This window comes from Hipposideros armiger, unplaced genomic scaffold (assembly GCF_001890085.2).
Source record: "Hipposideros armiger isolate ML-2016 unplaced genomic scaffold, ASM189008v1 scaffold_159, whole genome shotgun sequence".
Taxonomy (NCBI): Eukaryota; Metazoa; Chordata; class Mammalia; order Chiroptera; family Hipposideridae; genus Hipposideros; species Hipposideros armiger.
The window spans coordinates 2,219,229-2,241,338 of NW_017731509.1; the positions used below are offsets into that span (position 1 = coordinate 2,219,229).

The 22,110-nt window shown below is 46.3% G+C and overlaps 1 protein-coding gene across 10 annotated transcripts in view; it reads right to left on the reverse strand.

The window, feature by feature from the left end:
- Window positions 1-22,110, reverse strand: part of NAV2 (neuron navigator 2) — a 738,710-nt gene that overhangs the window by 382,379 nt on the left and 334,221 nt on the right. For 9 of the 10 annotated variants that reach the window (XR_002125006.1, XM_019651379.1, XM_019651381.1 and 6 more), the window contains exon 1: window positions 13,329-15,496. The exons of the other annotated variant lie outside the window; for it this stretch is intronic. Coding sequence is in view for 8 of the 9 variants with exons in the window: in XM_019651379.1 (XP_019506924.1) it covers window positions 13,329-13,586 (258 nt within the window). In the remaining variant the exon portion in view is untranslated. Of the gene's footprint in view, window positions 1-13,328; window positions 15,497-22,110 lie in introns of those variants that run through there. 10 annotated transcript variants of the gene reach the window in all.

The window sequence follows — 22,110 nt, forward strand, 5'->3', positions numbered from 1 at the left end:
AAGGAAGAGGAAGGGATGGGAAGGGAAAAAGAAAGAAAAAGACAGAGAAAGGAAAGGGAGGTAGAATGGGGGTGGGGGGAGAGAGAGAAAGAGAAGGAAAGAAGGAAGGAAGGAAGAAAGAAAGAAGGAAAGAGACTGAAGACAAAATGGAACCAGTGCATGTTGGCAAACCCGATTCTCAACTCCACATTCTCCTGTCGGTTATCTCAGAGCCAGGCCTGAATTCAGACAAAGTAAGAGTAAGCTCATAGGGTAAGAATTCCCCACCCTGGGCAAAACACTACCTTTTCCCAGCCAACCTGACTCATCCACTCTACGCTAAGACACTCACCCACCCTTTGCACTAAGAACCCCCACGAAAGAAACAAAACTGTCAAAGGGATGACATTTTGATGCACTAGCGTTTTAAGGGACACACTGTAGATTCCTTCATAGAGTCTGCAGAAATAGTGTAAGAGCCCTGGGCTTGCACTGGGACCTGGATGCTAGTCTGCTCTGCCGGAAATCTTGCGTAAGTCCCTGTCATTTTAGTCACTGAATGTTTAGTAAACACACACTATGTGCCGGGCACCGTTCATGGTGCAGGGGTTACAGCTGTGAACAAGATAAGCAAAAGCCTTGTTCTCATGGACCTGAAAGTCTAGTAGAGGAAGATACATGATAAATACAAGTATGTAACATGTCAGGAGAAGACTGCTCTGTGACTGAAGAAAAAGAAAGCAAGGTAAGGAGATGTAACAGGATGGCTTGCTAGTTTATAGAGGGTAGTCAAGAAAGGTGCCTTTGATAGTGCAAAGGCCCTGAGGCTTGGCTTCCTCATCTATAAACTAAAGGAGTAAGAAAACAGGGATTTTGTGACATAGTTCTAAGGTTCCAGAGTCTGCCAGTCGGGGCAGGAGAGGCTCTGGATGGAGTTCAGGAGACATGACCTGTCCTATGTGAATGGGCCAGGGCGGTGAGACCTACAGGCCACCTTTCCAGCACCCTCCTTTTTCCAGCCTTAGACATCGCCCTTTCCAACTCTGTTTCGAGGAGCAAACTAGCGGTTATTTTTAAGAAACACAAACAATCTGTCCTATTAAGGGAGAGATATTTTAAAACCACTGAATGGATTTTTCCTTCCCTGCTTTTTTTTTATTGATACATCTCTTCTCCTTCCAGTTCTAAAATAAGCACCTTGTCTGCCCATACGCTAATCCAAAGGCAACACACTACAGATGGCGTGGGCCTGGGAAGAGCCAGGCGGAGGTCACTTGGAAGGCACCAGACCTGGAGAATACACCAAGGCAGCCTGGCCAGCCTGGCCTCGCCCATGGCTTGCTTCCTCTAAATCCAGGTGACCAGCTGCTCTTAAAAACAGCAATGGAATGCGCAGAGAGCTGGCATTTGCAAATGACAAATTTCTGACCGAATTCCAGTTCTTTGGAATGGAAAGCCGGCAGCTTCCTGTTACAAAATGTACCAACAGTTCATGCCGAATACACAAGTGTGGGCAATCCATATACTTCGGATCTAAATGTGGCTAAAAACATAACGAAGCCGGCATATTTTTAGCCAGGTAAACATTTCTAAGGACGAGGTTAAATTTATATTGGTCTCTGCTCTGCAATTCAGAGAAGAAATGATTCCAAATGAGTGAGAAGCAGGGACCAAAGGGGGAAAGCCACGCGGTCCACCAGGCCGTTGGGAGTCCCTGATTCCTGGTGACCATTTCCAACTTGGAAGAGCTTCCCAGCACCAACCAGTTTGTCCTTCCCCATTAGAGAGGCAGCACCTTTCAAAGGGCAGAGCCACAGGCCACTTCAGAAGGCAAGTCGCAGCTGGGCTTTACCAACTCTCAGACTGAAGAGGCTTAAACAAGCTGTTTTCCTTTGTGCCCTCAGTGGTATGTGTCTCTCCTCCTCACCCTCAACTAGATTTAGGTTTAATTCGAAGCAGCACAGAGGGAGGACCATGCAGTGGGTGAGGAGGCAGGCTCTGCAGGCTCTGCCTGAGTGTCAGGCCTGGCTCTCCCACTGATGGTGAGTGACCTTGGGCTAGTTGCTTATGCTCCACATGGCTTGGCTCACCTGTCAAATGGACACAATAACAAAAGTGCCTACCTCAGAGGTTATTGCTTTTGTGATGCAGAAATGGGAAAATCCACATAAAATGCTTAGAAGAGTGCCCAGCACATGATAAGTGCTCTGTAGATAACAGTGATCGTATCTACCCCATACCGGGCATTTTTCCACACACTAATTGCTTTAATCCGCATGACCCACTGAAATGCTACACTTTTCTTGGGGAAACTGAGGCTGACTTGTCCAAGCTGCAGTTCAATAACGATTATTGCACTAGCACTGGTGAAGTTGAATGCCTGGTAAATACATCGGGAGGTTGGATCTTAACCTGGGTCCCTCTGACTTCCTGCTTGGGGGTAGGGGGTGTCTAAGAGGCTGGGCAGAAAGAGCATGCACACGAAGTCAGAGAGTTCCAGTACTAACACCAGGTGGTCTTGGTCAAGTTTCTGACCTTGGGGCCTCACACACAAAATGGATGGAATGCCACCAGTCTTATCACATTGTTGTGAGGCTTAAAAGACACAATATATATAAAGTATCTGGCCCATGGAGGTATCCTGCCACAATGAAACCATCTATAAATAGGTCCTGATTTTCTGGTTCATTGAGGCAAGCACAGAAGCTTCCAATATGAAGGAATCAATCATACTTAACTATTTGGTAGAAGGAAAGGAAAAGCACATAGCTTAGGGATGGTTCCAATTCTTTAAACCATCAGGCCCTTCAGAACAGAATATCTGATGGCCATAGTGAGGTGGAAAGAACACTGGGCCAGGAGTCTGGAGGCCTGGGTTCCAGTGTTTGCTCTGCCCTCAAGAGCTAGGTGACCGTGGGTAGGTCATGACCCTCTCCAGGTCATGGTTTCCCCATCTGTACAAAAGAGCTATGGGAACAGATGGCTTCCAAGGTCTACACTGGCTCAGATGTCTCGAGTCTCTAGTCTTTGGAGGCACAGATCTCTAAGCAGACACCCTGAGTAAGCCTGGTTATTCTAAATCTGGTTCTGTCACCTAAATGGCGCTTTTCCCTCTAGGGCTTGCCTTCCTTGGTCCGGAGACAGTTAACAAGCAAAGTTAGCACACGGGAAGGTCTGACAGCTCTGAGACACTTGCAGCCCACACATTTTGACGCAAACATGCGTCACCGGCAGGTCTGAAAAGAATCAAAGCAAGTCAGCATGAAATGGGGACTGTCTGCAGAGCTGCAGAGGAACAGCCTGTGGCAGGAGGAAAGATATCCTGCCAGCTGTTAGGCACATGGGCCCGGCCAAGCCCAGCAGCACAGGGGTGACCTGGGGGACAGCAGCCACAGCAGTGAGAAAAGGAGATCGTGCCCAGATTGCAGCAGGATGGGGATGAGAGGAAGGGGCTCCTCATTCAATAAATGTGGAGCCTCTGATGACAGCCTAGAGCAGGCACAGGAGGCCCTGACAAGAATGAAACAGGGAGGGGGACAAGGCCAGGGGAACGGGGAGCAGGCTCCCAGGAGAAGAGGGTTTGGGGATTTGACTGTCTTAGGCAGCACTTCAGTACGGGACTCAGGCCCCTTCCAATTACTGGCAGAAGAAGGCAGTGGTTAAGAGCACAGGTTTTTGGAATCAGAAACACCCAGGTTCAAATCCTGCCACGGTCCGTACCAGCTGTGTGAGCTGAACAACTTCCATGAGCCCCCTCAGGCTAGACTCCTCACTGATTCCTCATTTTTCTCCTTACTGGTAAAACAGGGTCAATAATATTGGCTCTTATAGTTAGTGTGAGGATTAAATGAGATTAAGTATGGAAAGGGCATATAAATGGTTGCTGTAATCATTATTACTAGAGGGTTTGTTCCATTCTAGGACTTTCTAAACCCTCCCCTTTTCTTAACCAACTAAAATCCTTCAGAATCCTTTTCAGGTCCCCCTTCCAGAGGTGGAGGGGCCCATGGCTGGTCTCTCCCCCTCAAGCCTTCCAACTGCAGTACTGCCATTATCACATCCTGACAGATCTTCTTCCACCGCAGCAGCCAGGCAGTTTGGACATTGTAAACATTCTTGCGTAAAGGAATCTGCCCACTCGCTCTCCCCAGGCGAGTTTCCCTAAGAACTGACATTGGAGAGCTCTGACGCTCCGCCAGCATTCAGGTTGCCCGTTTCATGCCTCCTACGCTTAGCCACCCACCACCCCTTCTCAGCTCACATCCCAAGAGGGAGTTCTGCAGGATCCATATGGTTTAGCCACAGCTTCATGAACACAGCTGGTGCTCAGTGGCATGTATTCCTGTTTTTTAATTCTTCCTTTTATCTTCCCACTCCCATCCTTCTTTTCTCCCACAATTATTAACTAAGAACCTATTATGTGCTGGCCTTGGACCCCAAGGGATCAAGAGGGACACATCCTTGACCTCCTGGAAGCCATGGTCTGGCTAAATAAACATTCATAGTCCAAGATGTGGGAGCGGCTACAGAACAGGCTATGAAAGGAGATAGGCGAGACGCCGCATCGGGACCATGGTGTTGGCAGAAGGCTTCCTGGAGGAGGTGACGCTAAGCCTGAGCCTGAACAGGTAAAGGATGGGGGGGATTTAGCCAGGCAAAGGAGACCTAAGTAGTGAGGTGAGAAAGAGGGTTGACACAGAGAAAAGAGCTTGCTTCCACTCATACTCCTTACTCTCTCAATGCCTAGGCTGGTAGGACTCAAACAGGGGTTTTAATATATTTTTTAATTCCTTCATTTTAAAAAAATTGCTTTTATATTTTCATCCTTGAAGACATCTCAGAATTTTTCAAGAGTAACAAATTAAACTGGATCTTATGATTTCCATAAAATGTCAGCAACCATTCTCATGAAAGAACATGGAATTAAGCCAAGATGCTTACATTACACCAGAAAGGAGATAAGGAGTCTCAATCCTAAACCTCGTGAAATGAACTTGGCCGGGTTATTTATTATACGTGAGTACACACACACACACACACACACACACACACACACACACACATTCCTACTGAGTTTATGTTCTCGTGGGGACACCATAGATGTCAAGGGGCTTGCTAATATATACTCTGGTTAACCAGGGCTTTGTTTTCTTTTCCACCATTTTATTTTGAAAAACTTCAAACACAGAAAAGTTGAAAGAACGGTACATGCATCTTCACCCGGATTCACCAGTTGTTAACATTTTACAGTTGCTTTCTCCTTCTCTCTGCAGAAACACTCACCTTTCTTCCTGAACCAGTTGAGAGTTAGTTGCTGACATCAAGACACTTCACCTCTAAATATTTCAGCATGTACCTCCCAAGAAAAAAAGGACATTTTCTTACATAACCCAATACCACTAAGATGGATAGAATAATATCATCTAATACACAATCTGTGTTCAAATATCTCCCAACTGTCTCCAAAATGACCTTTCCAGCATTTATGATTTTGCTTATCCAGGATCCAGTCTAGGACTTAGCACTGGATTTGGCAATTAAGATCTTTGGTCTCCTTTTCTAGAACAGTCTTCTACCTGCCTTTCATTTTTTTCATCTTTCCTAACATTGACAGTTTGGAAGATTCCAGGCCTGTTGTCTTAAAGAATGATCCCTATTCTGAATTCATCTGATTGCTTCTTCATGCCAAAAAATGATTTTGATCAAATTTCCCATTCCTCCCCTCCCCCCGTTTGCCTAAAACCAGGCCTGCCAATTACACTCAGTGATAACACTTTAGTGAACCTTGAGGCCTCAGAGCATTTGGAATTTTACACATCCCAGAGGGGGTTAACTGATATTATTAAGCAACTAAAATTTACTTAATATGGAAAGAATATTTTTTCTATTTCCAAACTTTGGGACAGAGCTTAAGGAGCAAAATGGGAATGTGAACTCAGACAAAAAAACTTCGGAGCAATTTACTTTGGTTCAGTAACAACAATGTCTTTTCAGATATTTTTTCAAAGTGCTCTCACACTTGCTATTTAAGAACCTTGACTCTGGGGTCAAACAGATAGATGTGGGTTCAAAATCTGGGTCCACCGCTTACGAGCTGTGCTGCTTGGGAAAGTAGCTTAACCTCTCTAAGCCTTGGTTTTTTTCAAGGGTATTTAGGGCTTAAGTTGCTTAAATCAGTGCCTCGTTTATAATAACTGTCTCGATTAAGCTTCACAGCAAATCTTCAAAAAAGGCAGAGCAAGTATTATCCTCTCCCTTTTAGAGATAAAGTAACTGAAGCTCCAAGATAACATGACTTATTGAAGGCTATGCAACAAAGTGTCAAAGGAGACGGAACTAGAACCAAAGTTGCTGACTCCCAGAGCTGTCATTCCTACTTCTCTTCAGAAAGTAGCATCTTCCTCATGGGATGTTGTGAGGGTTAAATTAAATGATACATTTCTGGTGCTGTGCATTTATGCTGGTACAGAGGCTATGCTCAATCAGGGTCAGCAACCATTACTATAATTATTTTTTATTGTATTACCCTTCCCTGAGTAACTGATTTTGTTCAAAGGCCCCCAAAGACCCCTAGGAGGTAGGCTCATAATTATTTTGACAAAGCCCCCATTTCTACCCTATCTTCTCTCCCACCAAGATGGGGGGTGGGGGAGCGCAGTGTTGGAACACCACCAAATTTACGAAGATGTTAAGACTTCACTTGGAAGGAGAGACGAAATATACAGAGGCTGTGGGGCCATTGTTTGCAAAACACAAGAGAGGGTCTGTTTTCCTTGGGAAAGGGAGCACTGTGTCATGAGTCATTCTTTAGGTTCTGTGTGGGCGACTTGGGGTTCCTGCAAAAACGTTTGTGTCACTCCCTATTGTCTTATGTGGACTGAAGAACAAAACCTGACCCAATTTTTTTCCCCAAATCACATGGCCCATTCTGCCCAAGACATTCTAGGAACATATTGTTTATCTCTTTGAACAATGCGACCAAGAGACAGAGTCAGCATTGAAACTGACCATGTAGCTATTGGTAAAACATGACTGGGCAGCTGGCCATGCCTTGGGGCACCTTAATGACCAAACAGATCACAAGGTCCAGCTCTCACCATAATTGGGCCAGGCGTGAGAAGAAAGGGCTTTCCTTCTGCCCTCAGAACAATAAGGAACCATTCAAAAGCCCAGTTCAATGGGATGGTTCTATGCTTGGTGCTGGGTGGAGCCACCAGATTAGCCAGCTCAACTCAAACACCTCTACAGTGCCAGCTCAGACGAGAGTACAAAGCAGCCTTCCCATAAGTTTGGTTTGCAGCAGATCCCTCAGTGTGGTTAGTGCTATAGAGATGGCATGTCTGGGACCAAAATGTAGAGGTATCATTTCACCTCTGGATGAGGTGAAACACTGAGTCTGGATATGACTCATTTAAAGGAGATTGTTCTTAATTTACTCTTGCTCCCCATTCATCTAACCAAAGCCCTGCTATGCTCTCTGCTTCTACGGCGCAAGCCTCTGTCTTTCCATGTAATCAACCATGCACTTGGGAGGCAAAGCGGTAGGGTGGAAAGATATGGGCTTGGGATGAGGGAAATCTGGTTTTCAAACTTGGCTGTGACCTTGGGTAATAAAAATAGGCAATATCACATATTCCTTACTTATTAACACACCAGGCACTGTGCTCAGCAACCTTCCTGTATTATCTCACTAATCCTCATAGCCAACCTACAAGCATCACCATTTCCACTTGATAGATGTACACTGAAGACACTGACATTTATTTATTTATTTATTATTTTTTAGCTGAGTCATCCTGCCACCTGTTGGCAGCTCAACTTGGGCCGGGAATCGAACCGCTGTTGCTCAGAGCTTGTACTCTTGAGCGAGCTCTTAACCAACGGAGCCACTTGACCGGCCCTGAAGACACTGACATGTAGAGAGGTTAAATAACTTGCCCGAAGCTCCGCTTTCTCATATAAAATCCACAGACCACTTTACATTTTACCCAGTGTCTTATGTCTCAAATTAAATCATATGTATATAGCACCGCCGACTACCCAGCATATAGCAAGCAGGTGCTCCACAAAGGTTCCTTCCCCTGCTGCTGGGGCTGATTGTACGAAATAAGAACCTCTGACCTTAAGCCAAAATCTCACAGGGTGGGTTTGGCTCTTTCAGACTGGCTTTAGGAGCTTCACTAAGTCCTAATTAAAACACCTCTCTCAAGGCCCCATCACTTATGTCTTATAAGCAAATACAGTGGGACACTAAGATCTGGTTCTTCAATCTTGGTCACAGAGGAAGAGAGTGTAAGAAGTGGGAAGCCAATCTAGCTCTTCTGAAAGCTGGAAATTGGGCTGTAATTCCTCCAGCCTGGCCTTTGATGTGTGTATGCTTACATGTGCTCATTACTTTAAGCTGTTCCATGTGTATATGTGTGTATATGTGTATATACACATATCCAGAAGGAGATGTATTTATATGCATATATATACACACATAATGATACCCTAAATAAGCCACCAGTCCCACCCTTAAAGTGTCTTCAGAAAATTAACCCATGGAATAAGCAATAATATGTGAACTATAAACATTCTTGTATGTTGGCAGATAACCATGCAACACATTCCCCTCCAAGAACTGAGAAAGAGAAGAAAGGGAATAACACAATAGCAAAAAAATGCACTAATCAAATCCATAATCAACTTTGATGATGGAGCACGGATTCTAATCAAAACACAATGGGGTAAAGTTGCAACAGGTTGTAAGCTTGGAGCTGCGCGCGCTTCCCAGGGGCCTCCCTGCACTTTCTTTTTAAACATTTAAAACACCCACAGAGGATTTCAATCACTTCTAATTACTTTTTTAAAGAAATGAGTTGCAAGTTGAGCACCAGGCTCCTAAAAACAGGAAATATCAAAGTATTATATAGATAAGTTTTCCCTGCAACTGCTTCTTGAAAGTAGGCTAACCTCTCCTCAAATAGCTCATGAGCATTCCTTATCTGAAGGTTGGCTGGACAGGGTTTCTGAACCAACACAGGGCCTATCTCTAAAACCATTCTTTGCACATGGTCATAATTTACACACCATGTTAACAGAGCAGATGCTATAAATGTTCATTCTTGGGGAAAGGCCCAGGTATCCCAGCACCAGGAAGGGAATTCATGGGGGATGTGCTGCTGCATAGCACAGTTCCCCCCACTTGGGGTCGGGCCCCAGCTGTAGGTGTGTGGGAGACATTCAAGGTGAAGGGTGTGGGGAGTTCATGGCGGGGCTGCACCTCAGAGCTATTTGCTGGCTTGCTGGCTACATTAGGGCTTTTCACACTTGATGGGAATGGAGAGCAGGCTTGAGGGGGAATAGGCTGTCAATGGCTGAAGCGAGTTGCTGCATAATAAAAGAAACCATGAGAACTGCCTCCTTTCCCCCATAACTACCATGTTGAATAGTCTGAACCCCAACCCCAAGCTAATAATAATAATCACTGTCATTCTCCAAGGGTCTGTTATGAACCAGGTCTTTTATGGACACCATCTCTCCAGCTTCTCATAACTACCCTGCATGTTCAGAATTATTATCCACCAGGAAGCCACCATGCAAAGCCAACCCTTCAACTGCAAGAAGACTTTGTTCTTTTCTCATCATCACCTTTTAAAAGGAAGATACTATATATGGAGCAGTCACCTGTGCATGAAGGTGCAGCCTGTCTGCAGTGACATCACCTCCGGCTCTGTACCACTGCTTGGCCCTGCTCCTCATCCTTCCCTGTCATGCTCCCCTCACGTCCTCTCCTCACCACCCAGCCATTCCCGCCCATCTCTGAAGCCCAGGCACCTCCTGCCTCCTCCGTGAGGCCCTGTGGACTTCTTCCACCATCATGGCCATTCCTTTTCTTTGAGTCCCAAGCATAACTCTCAACCTTGTCTGTGATGTGCCCTGTTGCCCTTGGTATATCCGTATGCCTCCCAACTAGACTATAAAATCTCCAAAGCCCAGCCATGTCTTAGTTACTGTGTTCATTTGCCAGAGCATGCTGGAGGAGGCAGCTATGAAGAGTGAGAAGACCACTGGCCTTGAAGGAGACCTACCTGAGCTGGATGTCCACCCCCCCTCCACCCTGTCACAGTGGAGCAGGATGACCTGGAGCAAGCAACTTCACCTTACTGAGTCTCACTTTTCTAACGCAGTGGTTACAGCAATGGTCTTATAAATCAGGGCCTGCAAGTAATCAGGAAGTCTCTGTAGTTATATCTGTATAGCATCGTGATTAAGGGCATGGAGTCCACAACCACACTGTCCAAGGCCTAATTCTATTTGTGATTTATAAGGTTACTAATCCAATCTTTGCCTCAGTTTCCTCGTGAGTAAAATAAGAGTAATAACACATATCTCATTGAATTTTTGTAAGACTCAAATGAGGTATTTTACATGATATGTTTAGAACAATTCCTGGCACATAGAAAGTGCTATGTAATGATTTGCCATTATTATATTATTATTGCCAAAGAAAATTGTTGTTATAGAAAATGTCACATCTTCTTTAAGTGTTACTGTGAGGATAAAGTGGGATCATATGTAAAGAGCCTCGCACATCAGGCACCTAACAAGTGGTTATGCCTTTCCCTCACTTTCCCACCATGTCTGGTACTATACTAGGCACATGACTGATGCTCAGTAAATCCTTTTGAACCAACTGATACCTTCTCAAGGGCTTGGGAGGATAAGCTATGCCTTTTCTCACTTTGAGGCTATTAGATCTAGGTTTAACTGCCCCAGCTCTTGGTTTAGCAATATAAATAGCTAACTTTATTGTGTTCCTTATTTGTCATTCTCTGGGCTAAACCCTTCCCAGATGTTATTTTTCTTAATCCTCACTCTTTGTGTGATTGTTTATGCCCATTTTTGCAGATGGGGACACTGAGGCCCAGAGAGGTTAATTGACTAGGTCACCCAGCTAGTACATGGCAGAGATAGGACACCATGGAAATCCACCTGACTTTAAAACCTATGCTGTTGACCACTGCATAACCCAGTGTTCTGCCAAAAAAATCCCTAAATAAAAGGGGAGTCAGAGGCCCAAAACATCATTTGCCATTTAACTCATTATATCCTAAGTATCTTCCAGTGATAAATACCAGGTTTTGGATCAGGGACTGCTGCATGCCAAGCCAGACACGGTCCTCACGCCCTAATGGAGAGGGTTTCCTGGATGGTGAATGGGCATTGTGTCAGGCAGAGTGGGAGGTAGCCTGGTCCAAAGAAGGGAAAATTACTGTTGCCAAGGTCACTTTGATGCCAGGGTGGGGCAGTGAAAACAAGGATCTGTCACCTGCCACAGAGAAGAGCCCCCAGGAAGCCAGAAAGCGATAAGGAAAGGCCAGGCTGGTAAACACGAGGATAGCCCACTGGGAAGTGCGCAATTTCCTTAGTATCCCATCTAAACCATCCTCATGGACAGTGCATGAGTTCCCACTGAGGGTAGGGCAAGTGGAATGGGGGCATTCTGGGAACTGTGGGCCAAGGGTAGGGAAGGAAAGCAAAACCTTGAGGGAACTGGACCATGCCAGCCCCTCCAGGAGCAGCTGGAGAACACTTTTTTATTTCCTTCAGGGAAGAGGGTGATGAATCACCTTTCCAGAGCCTGCCCACTGCAAGTCCCCCCACAATGTTTGTTAAGTGAAGGGTCAAATGGGAGAAGGCAGACAGCTGCCTGGGTATGAACAGTTAATCCCAGCATCTACTTTCCTTCTCATTCCTCAGGTCCTCCTCATCAGGATGGATGTGTGTCACATCCTAGAGTCACTGCTCCAGCCTCCCACATACCACCCACCACACCTCATAAGCTCCACCTCCAAGGATAAAATGTATCACTCCCCCCCCACCCCTCACCCCCCCACACAGACACACTCCTATTTCTGAACCTGCTGGACAAATCCTGTGGCTAACAGCAGAAAAAAAGAGCAGAGCACAAAACCCTAGCAGAGACAGACCCAGGAGCACATTGGGGGAAATCTTGCCTTCCTCCCACACACCATCCCTCAAACCTGTCAGCTTCCAAAAACATTTAGCAAGTGCAGCAGCAAGGGGCATGCTTATCAGCCTGGCCTGGGAGCTTAATCTGCTTTGAGGGCCTTCTCCAGCCCAGAGCTCCAAAAGTCTGCTTACAATTAGCTTCCAGCTCCAGTTCCTCCATCAGAAAGGCTAGGAATGTGTTGAGTTCTAGCCTCTGATCAGAGAAAGCTCCAGAAGAAGGTGGAGACAGTGTCAGCAGAGAAGTAAGTGCCAAAAAGGTCAGCTGGTCTGTTGCCACTTCGCTGACACCAGCCCCAAACTACCTCCCCCTCTGGCTTCCTGTCTCTCCTGAACAGGGCAGTCACATCCGTCAGGTCAGCCTGTCCCCAAAAGTCCCTGATGACTGATTGCCAAGAAAATACAGAATGTGTCCCTGCTCCCTCCTACCAGAAGAGGGGGAAAAAAGAAAAAAAAAATCCCAGCAGGGAGGGCAAGAGGCCAAGAGAACCTGATTGGACCTTGCTGATTTCCTTAAAAGAGACTGAATGGCCAGGGCCTGCCACCCAGCTGAACTGGGTGATGTGGGCTCTGTCTTCAAGCCATCCCCACCACTCCCGCCCTCACCCGCCCCCTCACCCAGGCTACCAGCACCGGGATCTACTACCCAGGAAGGAGGGGCTTAGCTTCAGGCCGCCATTCTGAAGCAGCCACCTCCACCCCCACCGCAACAGCCAGCCAAGACGCTAGGAGTCTCCAGCTGGCTGCCTCAGCTGGTGCACAGGTCACTCCTACTGCAGTCCCAGCATTGTGCAGGGAATCCTGTCAGTCCAAGGGATGGGGCAGGGGCAAGTCATCTTCAAGCCGAGGGGAACAGGTTCACTGCCACCCCCAGACCCCTTTCCCCGGATCTTGCAGCCAGGCCAGGGGGCGTCGAGTCCAATGAGGCCTCAGATCACTCCTTGGCAGGGACAAAATCTCTGCAGAAGCGACAGCCAGACACACTCAGCTGATACTGCTTGGGGGGTGGGAAGAAAAGCCCTCAACATGCAGGACCTGACATTACCAGCGCTGCACACATTTTTTTGAGAACACAACGGCCGTGCTCCCCGCAGAAGGAACCTGCAAGCGTGTTCGCACCTGGGTCTCATATAGATCCTTAAGGCAAACCTGCAGCACCCGGGCCACACCCACCGGCCAGCCCACTCTCCTCGCGCATCTCCCGGTCTGTGGGTCAAGCGGAACGGTTCCCTTCTCTGCCCACAGAGTAGCCCTTTTCCCCACTCCAGCCACACCCTCCCCCCATAAAAAGCATTCACCCATCTTCCCAGAACTATGCACACAGCACCTCTCACCTGGGTATCGAACCCATTTTCCAACGAGCCGCTCTTCCGCACAGGGAGCCCCTCCGCCGCCAGCTCTGGTAGTCCCTGCGATTTCAGGGGGATCTGGCTAGCAAAGGCGGTCTTGCTCACCTCCACCTTGCTTCCCAACTTGAGGTAGCAGGGTTGGGGGCCGGCCCGGGCCGGGGGCACGTGCAGGATGGGCGCGGCGCTGTGCACGGGTTTGGGCAGTCCCGACTTCATTTTGGAGGCGACCAGGATGGCCGGCATCTTCTCTCGGGGCTTCGGTTTTCCCAGCACGTCCCTGGCAGCAGCGGCGGAGGCGACCGCTAAAGGCAGCGCGGGCAGCAGAGCAGGCGCCGGGCCTCGGCCCGCGAGGCGCCCACCACCAGCGCAGGGGGGAAAAAAAATCCCCGGTCGGGGAACTCGGAGCAATCCGGCGAGCGCGCCTTAAAGGTGCTGGGATGCGGCGGAGAACCTGTCGCGGTGCTCAGCTGGTCCCACCTGGATGGATGCTGCAGCTGTGTCTCACGCCCCTCCTGGGCCGCCTGTTCAAAGGCTCTGGGCTTTCAGGGGCAGTTGCCTCTTGCGATTCTCTTCCTGGGAACCCGAGGCTTGGAAGCCCATATTAATTTGTCACTGCATCTCTGAAGTGAGGAGGCCCCTTTGGAAGAGAAGCGGCGGGGACGCACGCTTCCAGCTCCGGGAAGCTGCGAGTGTGAACCCGCGAGGGAAGGAGCGAGCGGCGGAGAAAGGGAGAGGGAGGGCACACGGAGCCCAAGACGTCTCCACCAAGAGGCAGCTGCCGCCCTGATCGCGAGCACCGCAGTGTCACCCGCGACGCAGAGGCGCGGCGAGAGCCCCCGAAGGTCTCTCTAGGCGTGACAGCGTCACCACTGCTCAGAAGCCCCCCGGATAGATAGCACCTTAGCGCCTGTGAGTCTGCACATGCTCCATGCGCTATAGCGCAAAGCTGTGGCAGTGGGGCACGGGCACCGAGACGCGCGACTGGGCAGGGCTGCGCTCGCGAGCGGCCGTCGCGCTTCCCGGGAAGGCTGCTCTGGCTGCCGGGCTCCGCACTGGGGAAGACAGGCTGCGGCCGCGAGTCTGCGGCGCGCGCTGACAGCCCGGGCCGCCCCGGCGCGCCCATTGGTCGTTGGCGCGCCAATCAGCGGCCGCGGCTCTCACTGCAAAGGGGGCGTGGCCTCAACTCCCGGGCTGCGGCCGAAACTCTGGGGCCGCGCTTGGCCGCAAGTACAAAGCGGGCTGGTGGCCGCTCTGCAGCACTGCTCCGGCCGCGCGCTTCCCGGCGGGCCGACACCCCCGCGCCTTGAAACCTTCTTTTGAAAAATGCCCTTTCAAACGCAAACGTCCCCCTCCGGGCCCCGAGGGCACGGCTCGGGAGAAGTTTGTTTCCCTTTTCAAATTATTCTGGTCACCTTAACGGTTTGAGTCTTCCGGAGTCGCGCCCGAGGCCCCGCGCCCCGCCATCTGGCCTGGGCAGGGCTGTTACTCGTCTCCCGCGTTAACGACACGCCAGCCATTTCTCTTCTTTTCTGCTTGCTCTGCCAGGCGGACCCGGGGGGCCTCCCAATAGCTTCCTCTCCAGCTTTCAAAGGCTGCACATTTCACTTAACTATTTGAAGTATTTATAGGCAAATACAATACCCAAGGAAGCTTTCCGCCCCGAAACAGCTCCTCCTTGCAACCTACCACAGACTCTGTAATTAGAGTGGCCTGAGGAAGTCAGGAGAGGCTCCAGGACCCTGGCTGGCTCAGGCTGAACCTTGCTGCATTTCATGTAGGAGCCCCTCCCTGTCCGTGCCTTGGACACACTGGCCCCACAGGTTCCTCGACTTTAATTCGCCTGAGGATTTCTTTACTCCTCTCAGTTGCTGTTTGGGCTTCTACTGACTCAAAGGATAAGAATTGGAAGGAATGATCCAGGCAGGTCAGAAACCCTCGTGTTTCATGGATGAGGAGCCCCCCTCCTTGCAGGACTGCCTGGATTTAAACTGGGCAAGTTCTTCAATCTTATTGCATCCGTATAAAGCTTCGGTTTTCACTTGGAGTAAGGAGGCTTGACTGTATTTAAATAATTCACTATTGTTTCAATTAAATGAGATAGTGCATGACAGTTCTTTAGCACAAGTACCTGGCAATGTACGGGGCCAGGAGAAGTTGGGTATTATTGTCCCTATTAATTAAATTACTGCTACATTCCCCCCAGGCATCTCTGTGTATAAACTGTTTGTCTTTCTTCTCTGTTTCTGAGATAAAGGTTTTCTCTATGCACACCTTATAGCCTGATTTGCAGTGTTGATAGTATTGATTTATCATTATCTCTACCAGAGGAAACTTCGGTTTCAAAATAACCTCTTAAAGCAGTGTTAAGAAATGAGAAGGCGTCTTCTTACCCTGACTTGTTCCCTCTTCCCACCTTATCTTCTACCCATTCTATATATCAACTTTCTACTCTAGCTAGGCTGAAATGCACACAGTCTTATATATAATTTCAGGTATCCTCCCTCCATCTGAAATTAAATCACATGTGGTCCATGCCACTTACTTAGCACTCTGCCTTTTGCCATCTGATGCCACTTTGTTATTTATTGTTTCATGTGTTTATGTTCTTCTTAGAGAGACTCTTTAAGTTAGGAAGTGCATTTAAACTTCCATTAGATTCTCTCAGCATCTAGTATAATGCTGTGGACACAATAACTTAACTACCTAAGTTGTTATGAAATAAATAATGCTAGCAGCAATTCTCCAGGAGGAGAGCCTTTTAGATTCAGGTACACAGGTCCCAAGAACTGTTATGCTGTAGTAAACCTTAGGACTCTCCTACCCAGAATTCTGGTTCTGACGGATGTACCAAGAATTATGGAAAGTTATTGCAGTCTTCGACTTTAAAGGTCATGGAGAGATAATCCAAAGTATTTCCATGGCCCTAATGCAGTGGATCTCAAAGTATGGCCCCTGGACCAGCAACAACAGCAGCACTTGGAAACTAGTTTGAAAACCACCACCCCAGACCTACTGAACCAAAAGCTCTGGAGGTGAGGCCCGGTAATCTAGGTTTAACAAGTGTTTAACCCAATGATCTGATGCACACTAAAGCTTGAGAAGTTCCTCCCTAATGAATATGTCACACATTCAATTCCCTTCCAAGGCTTCTTAAAACCTTAATGTACATAAGAAGTAAAACAGATCTTGCTAAAATAAACATCCTAATTTGTAGGTCTGGAATGGAGTTGTGATTGTGCTTTCTGAATAAGCACCCCTGTGATGAGCAGTAAGGCTAAACCAAGTGTAGCAAAAGGGTTCATCTCAAGGGCCATCTGTAGTCACGTTACTTTCTGTCACACTGCGCTGAAAAGAATTCTGAGGTGCATCCGTGTAGTTTAGTTGCAAAAAGCAGCCTGATCAATTAATAATGTCTGTCATGGGTACAGAAATAGACATAATTACATATAGCCTATTTATTTGCCATCTTTGATCTCTTGATTAAATCATATTTGCTGCCAAGTTCATTTTTTTAGTTCTGAGACCCTCAAATGTGTACTAATATGGAAAACAGTGCATTCTTTGTGTGTGTGTGGTATAACAAGTACCTGTTCCTAATAATCTAGAATTTGGCAAGCATATAAGCATTCACCTTAACCCTGTGTGGTTTATGTAAAATCTGATAATTTCTCATCTTTTTTGGTGGAAAACTAGCGACTCTCTAAGTCTATTTCTGAATCAATTTCCCTGCCTCCTCAGCCCTTAAATAATTTTATTTTCTCTTTCCTGGAACATTTTTCATCCCCTTTATACCTTTCTTATTTTCATACTAATTCTCATTATCCTTATTTAAAGCAAAATAATTTATCATCACAGACAGACAAGGGGAAAAAAAGCTATTTTTCTCTTGAAGCAAAAGACGTAATTACAGGAATCCTCTCTAAATAAGATTATCTCAGATTATTAAAATGTCCTATAAAATTACTCCTTCCACATGGATGCTATATTAACATGAAAGAAGTCATTTTAAATAAAAAAGTTTGGCAAGCATTGATAACTAAAGAAGTCACTGGTTCAGAGATTGACAAGCTGCTTTGGAAAGAACACACTATCCAGGTTTTTAAAAAAATTGTTATTTTTAAAAATTATATGCACTATGGACAGCCCATCATTTTAAATCTCAACTTTGACAACACTTCTCTCTTTTTCTCCTTGTCTGACTGTAAACTTTTAAAATCACCTACATGTCAGTGATGGGGCAATCTGAAACTTATTACCAGAGTTCTCAGGACCACTGAATCACCACCCAAAGAGTTCAGACAGTTCCCTGGTCAGAAGAGCCAACCTCAAATCCGGAGGTGCCTGCTGCATCCCTTTCTGATACTTAACATCAAACACTGGTGACTAGTTGAGTGTGAACTGGGCTTCAGAGTTGACCTGCAAGTGACCAGCCCCATCAACGCATCCTTAATTAGAGTTAAAGACCTCTGGTTGCAGCTGACCTCCCAAGAAGACAGTCCTGTGAAGAGCCTAGAGCATCTAAACCCCTGCCTATCACACACACACACACACACACAAATGCAGGGACCTGGGGAAAAAGTCAACAGACTCTTGGAAACCCCTGGCTATAACCAGTGAATGGACATCTTACAAGTCTCTAGAACAACAGAAAAAGTGAAACATTTATGAGTTTATTTGAGAGTAAAAAAGAAAATCACACTCGTTCATTTTCAAAAATTCACTTTTCCTTAATCTTCTACAACATGGTTGGCAACTTACAACACATATCTCAGAGATGGTACAAGTGCCCACCTTTTGGTAGTGGCTGAGTTGAGAGCCCACTCATCCCAGACTGCAGAGGAGCCAGGATAAGAACCTTAGGACAGCATCCCATTCACTTCTGTCTTCTTCCAGATGGGCCTGTGTGCAGATCAATATGCACGATGGTGAGGTCTGGGAGACAGTGAATTCTGCTGCCTGCAGATGCTGGAGTGTGAGAAGTCTATGTGAGTGTGAGTGAGTGTGAGTGAGTGAATGAGTGTGTGTCTGTGTGTGTGTGTGTGTGTGTGTGTACATACACGCGGAGGCAATGGCCCTGACTAAAGGTCAAACAAATATATAGTAAACCATAGATTAAGTAGATATGGGGTGGCTCAGTTATTAATTCAATGAATAAATCGTTGAGAGCCATCTATGTGCCAAGCTGTGCCCATCATGATGGGGAGCAAATAAGTTCTTATTCTCTTCTCTCAAGGTTTAAAGAATGATGCAACTGCTGTTTCCTAGCCTGAGGATTGCCCTTTTTCACAACTGAAAAATGGAGGACAATCTAGCAGGGGAAGCAAACAGGAAAATAAGTGACAAATAATATAACTAATACTCTAGTAGAAGCAGTGCAATATATACGGTGATAAGCGAGGGACAAAGGAACATCAACTATCTATGGGGTTAGCAGCTATTTTAATTAATTTAACTTTCTGACTAACAAAAAAAATGAAAAGTAACAGAGAGAAATCTCCTTTCCTTTCCACCCTTAGTGTTGAAACTCTAAGAGATATGGGTCCACTCTCCTCCCTTTATAAGTTTGCATTTTGCCTCATTCCTCATTGGATTTGAGGAAAGTCTATATTCAATAAGTCATGGCTAAATATTAATAAAAAATAAATGTAATAGAGAAAAACACATTTAAAACTTAGACTGTGACTATTTTGCCTTCTGTAGGTGGGGGAAGAATGTGTAAATAAACCACACCAGTGGGAATATAAGTCACATATCACATCCTTCCATATTCAGGCTCTAGGAAATAGGCAAGTCTGAAATTTCAAAGTCAGTTCTGGGCTACTTGAGAGAGAGCCTCTGAGATCTTATGTTGTCTTAAGGATAGCATTATTTGTACACTATTTGTATATCAGAAAGACAGCCCAGAGCTCAGGGGTCAAGCTACACTGTTGTCTATAATAAATGAGGAAATTTCAGGTTTAATGTGAAGGGCTCCCCAAAAGTAGAGTAGCCAGAGCAACATGAAGAGACCCCTCAGGGAGAACAGAAGAAGCAGAGCACCATGGCAAAGGAAAACCCTTTCCTTCTAAAATCTCAATAAAGCCTGCTATGCCACCAAACACTTTGAGAGACTAGCGTTTTCTTTTGATGAGGGAGAATTGTTTTTAAAAAGAGCTGAATTTTGAATATGGGTTTGTTTTGGAGAAGGAAGAGAACCGGGACTAGAGTGAGATCCTGAGTTTAGTGGGAACAGAAATGCAGAGTCAGGGATGGCCATGGAAAGGAAAACTGTGTCCCCCCCATCTTTGCCCCCACCCCAATTTAGTGATTCGCAGAATGTTTGGGAGGGAATTGGATTCACCATTTCATGTGGGTTCAGAGTGTCAAGCAAATGTAAATAAGAACACCTCCTGACAAAGAGATGGGACCAGGGATATAAAAAGTATATAAAAGATGAATTTCAAGATTGTATGTGTGGGTAAAAGGTGAAGTGAGAGAAGAGGAAAGTAATAATGTGTGGATGCTCCAGTCCACGCGGTTGGCCACAGCCCAGCCAGTACTTTTGGCTTCTTGAAGCTCCTGTATTTTGGAGTAGGCACCATCTAGGACTGTGCCTGCTGGAAGCAAAGGTGAAGGGGGCTGAGCTGAGCATGTCCAGGTTCTTGGCTGGATCCTACCTGCAAGTTTGTTTGTTTGTTCTTGCTTGCTATTTTTAATTCTCTACCCACTTTTTTACTATTACAGATGGAGAAATTTTATCAACTGAGAGGTCTAGTTAATTGAGTTTCAAACTGATTTTTTTTTAAAATTATATTCCTTATTTTGTATTATCCACTCTTCTTTCCACACAGTAGACCTGACAACTACAATTGACCCAGTAATAATGATGATGATGGTGGTAAGAACTATCATTTATGAAGTTATTCTTATTATTTATCAGGGGCTGTGATAAGCATTATGCATACCTTACTTTTAATTCTTCCACCAATTCCATAAGGTGGATGGGGAATGTCATTTTCACTTTACAGGAGAGAAAACTGAGGCCCACAGAGGATTCTGTGTCTTACTTATGAGACCCCACAGCTAGTTAGGTAGAAAAGTAGGATTTGAACCCAGGCACTTGGACTCCAGAGCCTGAACACCGAACCTTAGGCACTAGTGTTCACTATATACTATCAGAGGTTTAACCATCATAACCATAACAGTAGAAATAACAATAACGGCTTCTTGTGGAGATTTGCGTTATACACACCATTGCAGTGACTCTGCAGAGCACCCCTGTATGGCGGCATAATTGCTCCATATTACAGTGGAGGAAACAGGAAGCAAGGATTAGTAACCACCCAGGTTGTGAATGATAGTGGTCTTAATTAGTGAGGAAAGGCATGAGCACCTGGCCAGTTATGGGGGCCTGCTTACCTGATGCTCAGGCTCTAAGAGCTGCCTGCTTGCTGGTGTCCACTGGGAGACAAAGATGCATGGACCAGTGGTCCTTAAATAAGAAGCCTAAGAATCACTGGGGTGCTTGGTACTGGGGGTATTAAAGGAACAGATCCTTAAGCTCCCCCACCCCCTGCAACAGACCTACAATTTTGAATCTGTGAGTCTGCATTTTAAACAAGAGGTTGGGTGACTCTGAATCAGCTGGTCCTCACACTTTGCTTTACTGCCTTGGCTATCAATTAGCATCACCCAGGGAATTAATAAACTGAGGCTGCCCAAGCCCCACCCTGGACCAATTAAACCAGACTCTCCGGGAATGGGGCCCAGGCGTTTGTATATTAGTAAAGCTCTCCAGGGACGTGCAAATTGAAAAGCACTGCTATAAGAAATGCCACACAGGCTTTGCTCTCTCAAAGTTTCGAGTAGAGGGCTACTGAGGCAATAACCTGGATAATTTTAACCAATGACAGCCAATCTGGAAGAACTCAGGCCTTCTATTACTTTCTGAGCAAGGTTTTCTGGTTGAGAGACACCCTCAGCCAGTCTAGCTATGACTGCAGCCCAAACGCAGCTGGGCAATAGATCAAATGCTGCCCCCGAGTCAACGCTGCAGATGGCATTAAGCAGCCTGACCATTGGTCAGTGTGGGCCTCAGACGCTGAGCGACATGCTCCCCGCCTCCCCCTTTGCCACATTTCCTCTTTTGGTCGCTATCATCCTGTTAGCTTCATGTCTACCTTCTGACTCTGCCCCAGGCACGGAGCCTGGTGCGCATCCGCTGGGACAGGCTAGATGAGGCACTTCTGATCGATGTCTTACCCACCGGTAGAGTCCAGTGGTGCCCAGAGTCTGGTGAGGCCCAGAGGCGGTGGTGGTGCCCAAGGCTCTCAGAGGAGGGCTTGGAGCAGAGTTAACTCTTGGAGGTCTGTGTTCATAAAGGGGTGCTGTTGTGAAAAATCTTAACAGTGGGTAACTTAAAAAAGAAATCATTTAGAGCTTTAGTATGCATTTTGTAATTTTTAAAAATGTAAAATGTTTTCTTAGTGGGGGTATTTATCTTAATATTTATATACATGTTTGGCTACTATTAAAATTTGCTCATAAATGTATCTGTGTTTACATATGTTTAAAAAAATATGTTTTTAAAGAGAAGGAAAAGGAAGAAAGGAATCACACCAAACTGTTAATAGCAGTTACTTCTGAAGGGCAAGCTAGGGGATTAGCAATTTCTTCTTTTATATCATTGTTTTTAGGGTTGAAATTATGGGTGGTTTCAATTTACTTTTCCATGGGATTTTCTGTATTTTTCAAATAAATATCTTTACTTGTTTTAACCTTATAATTA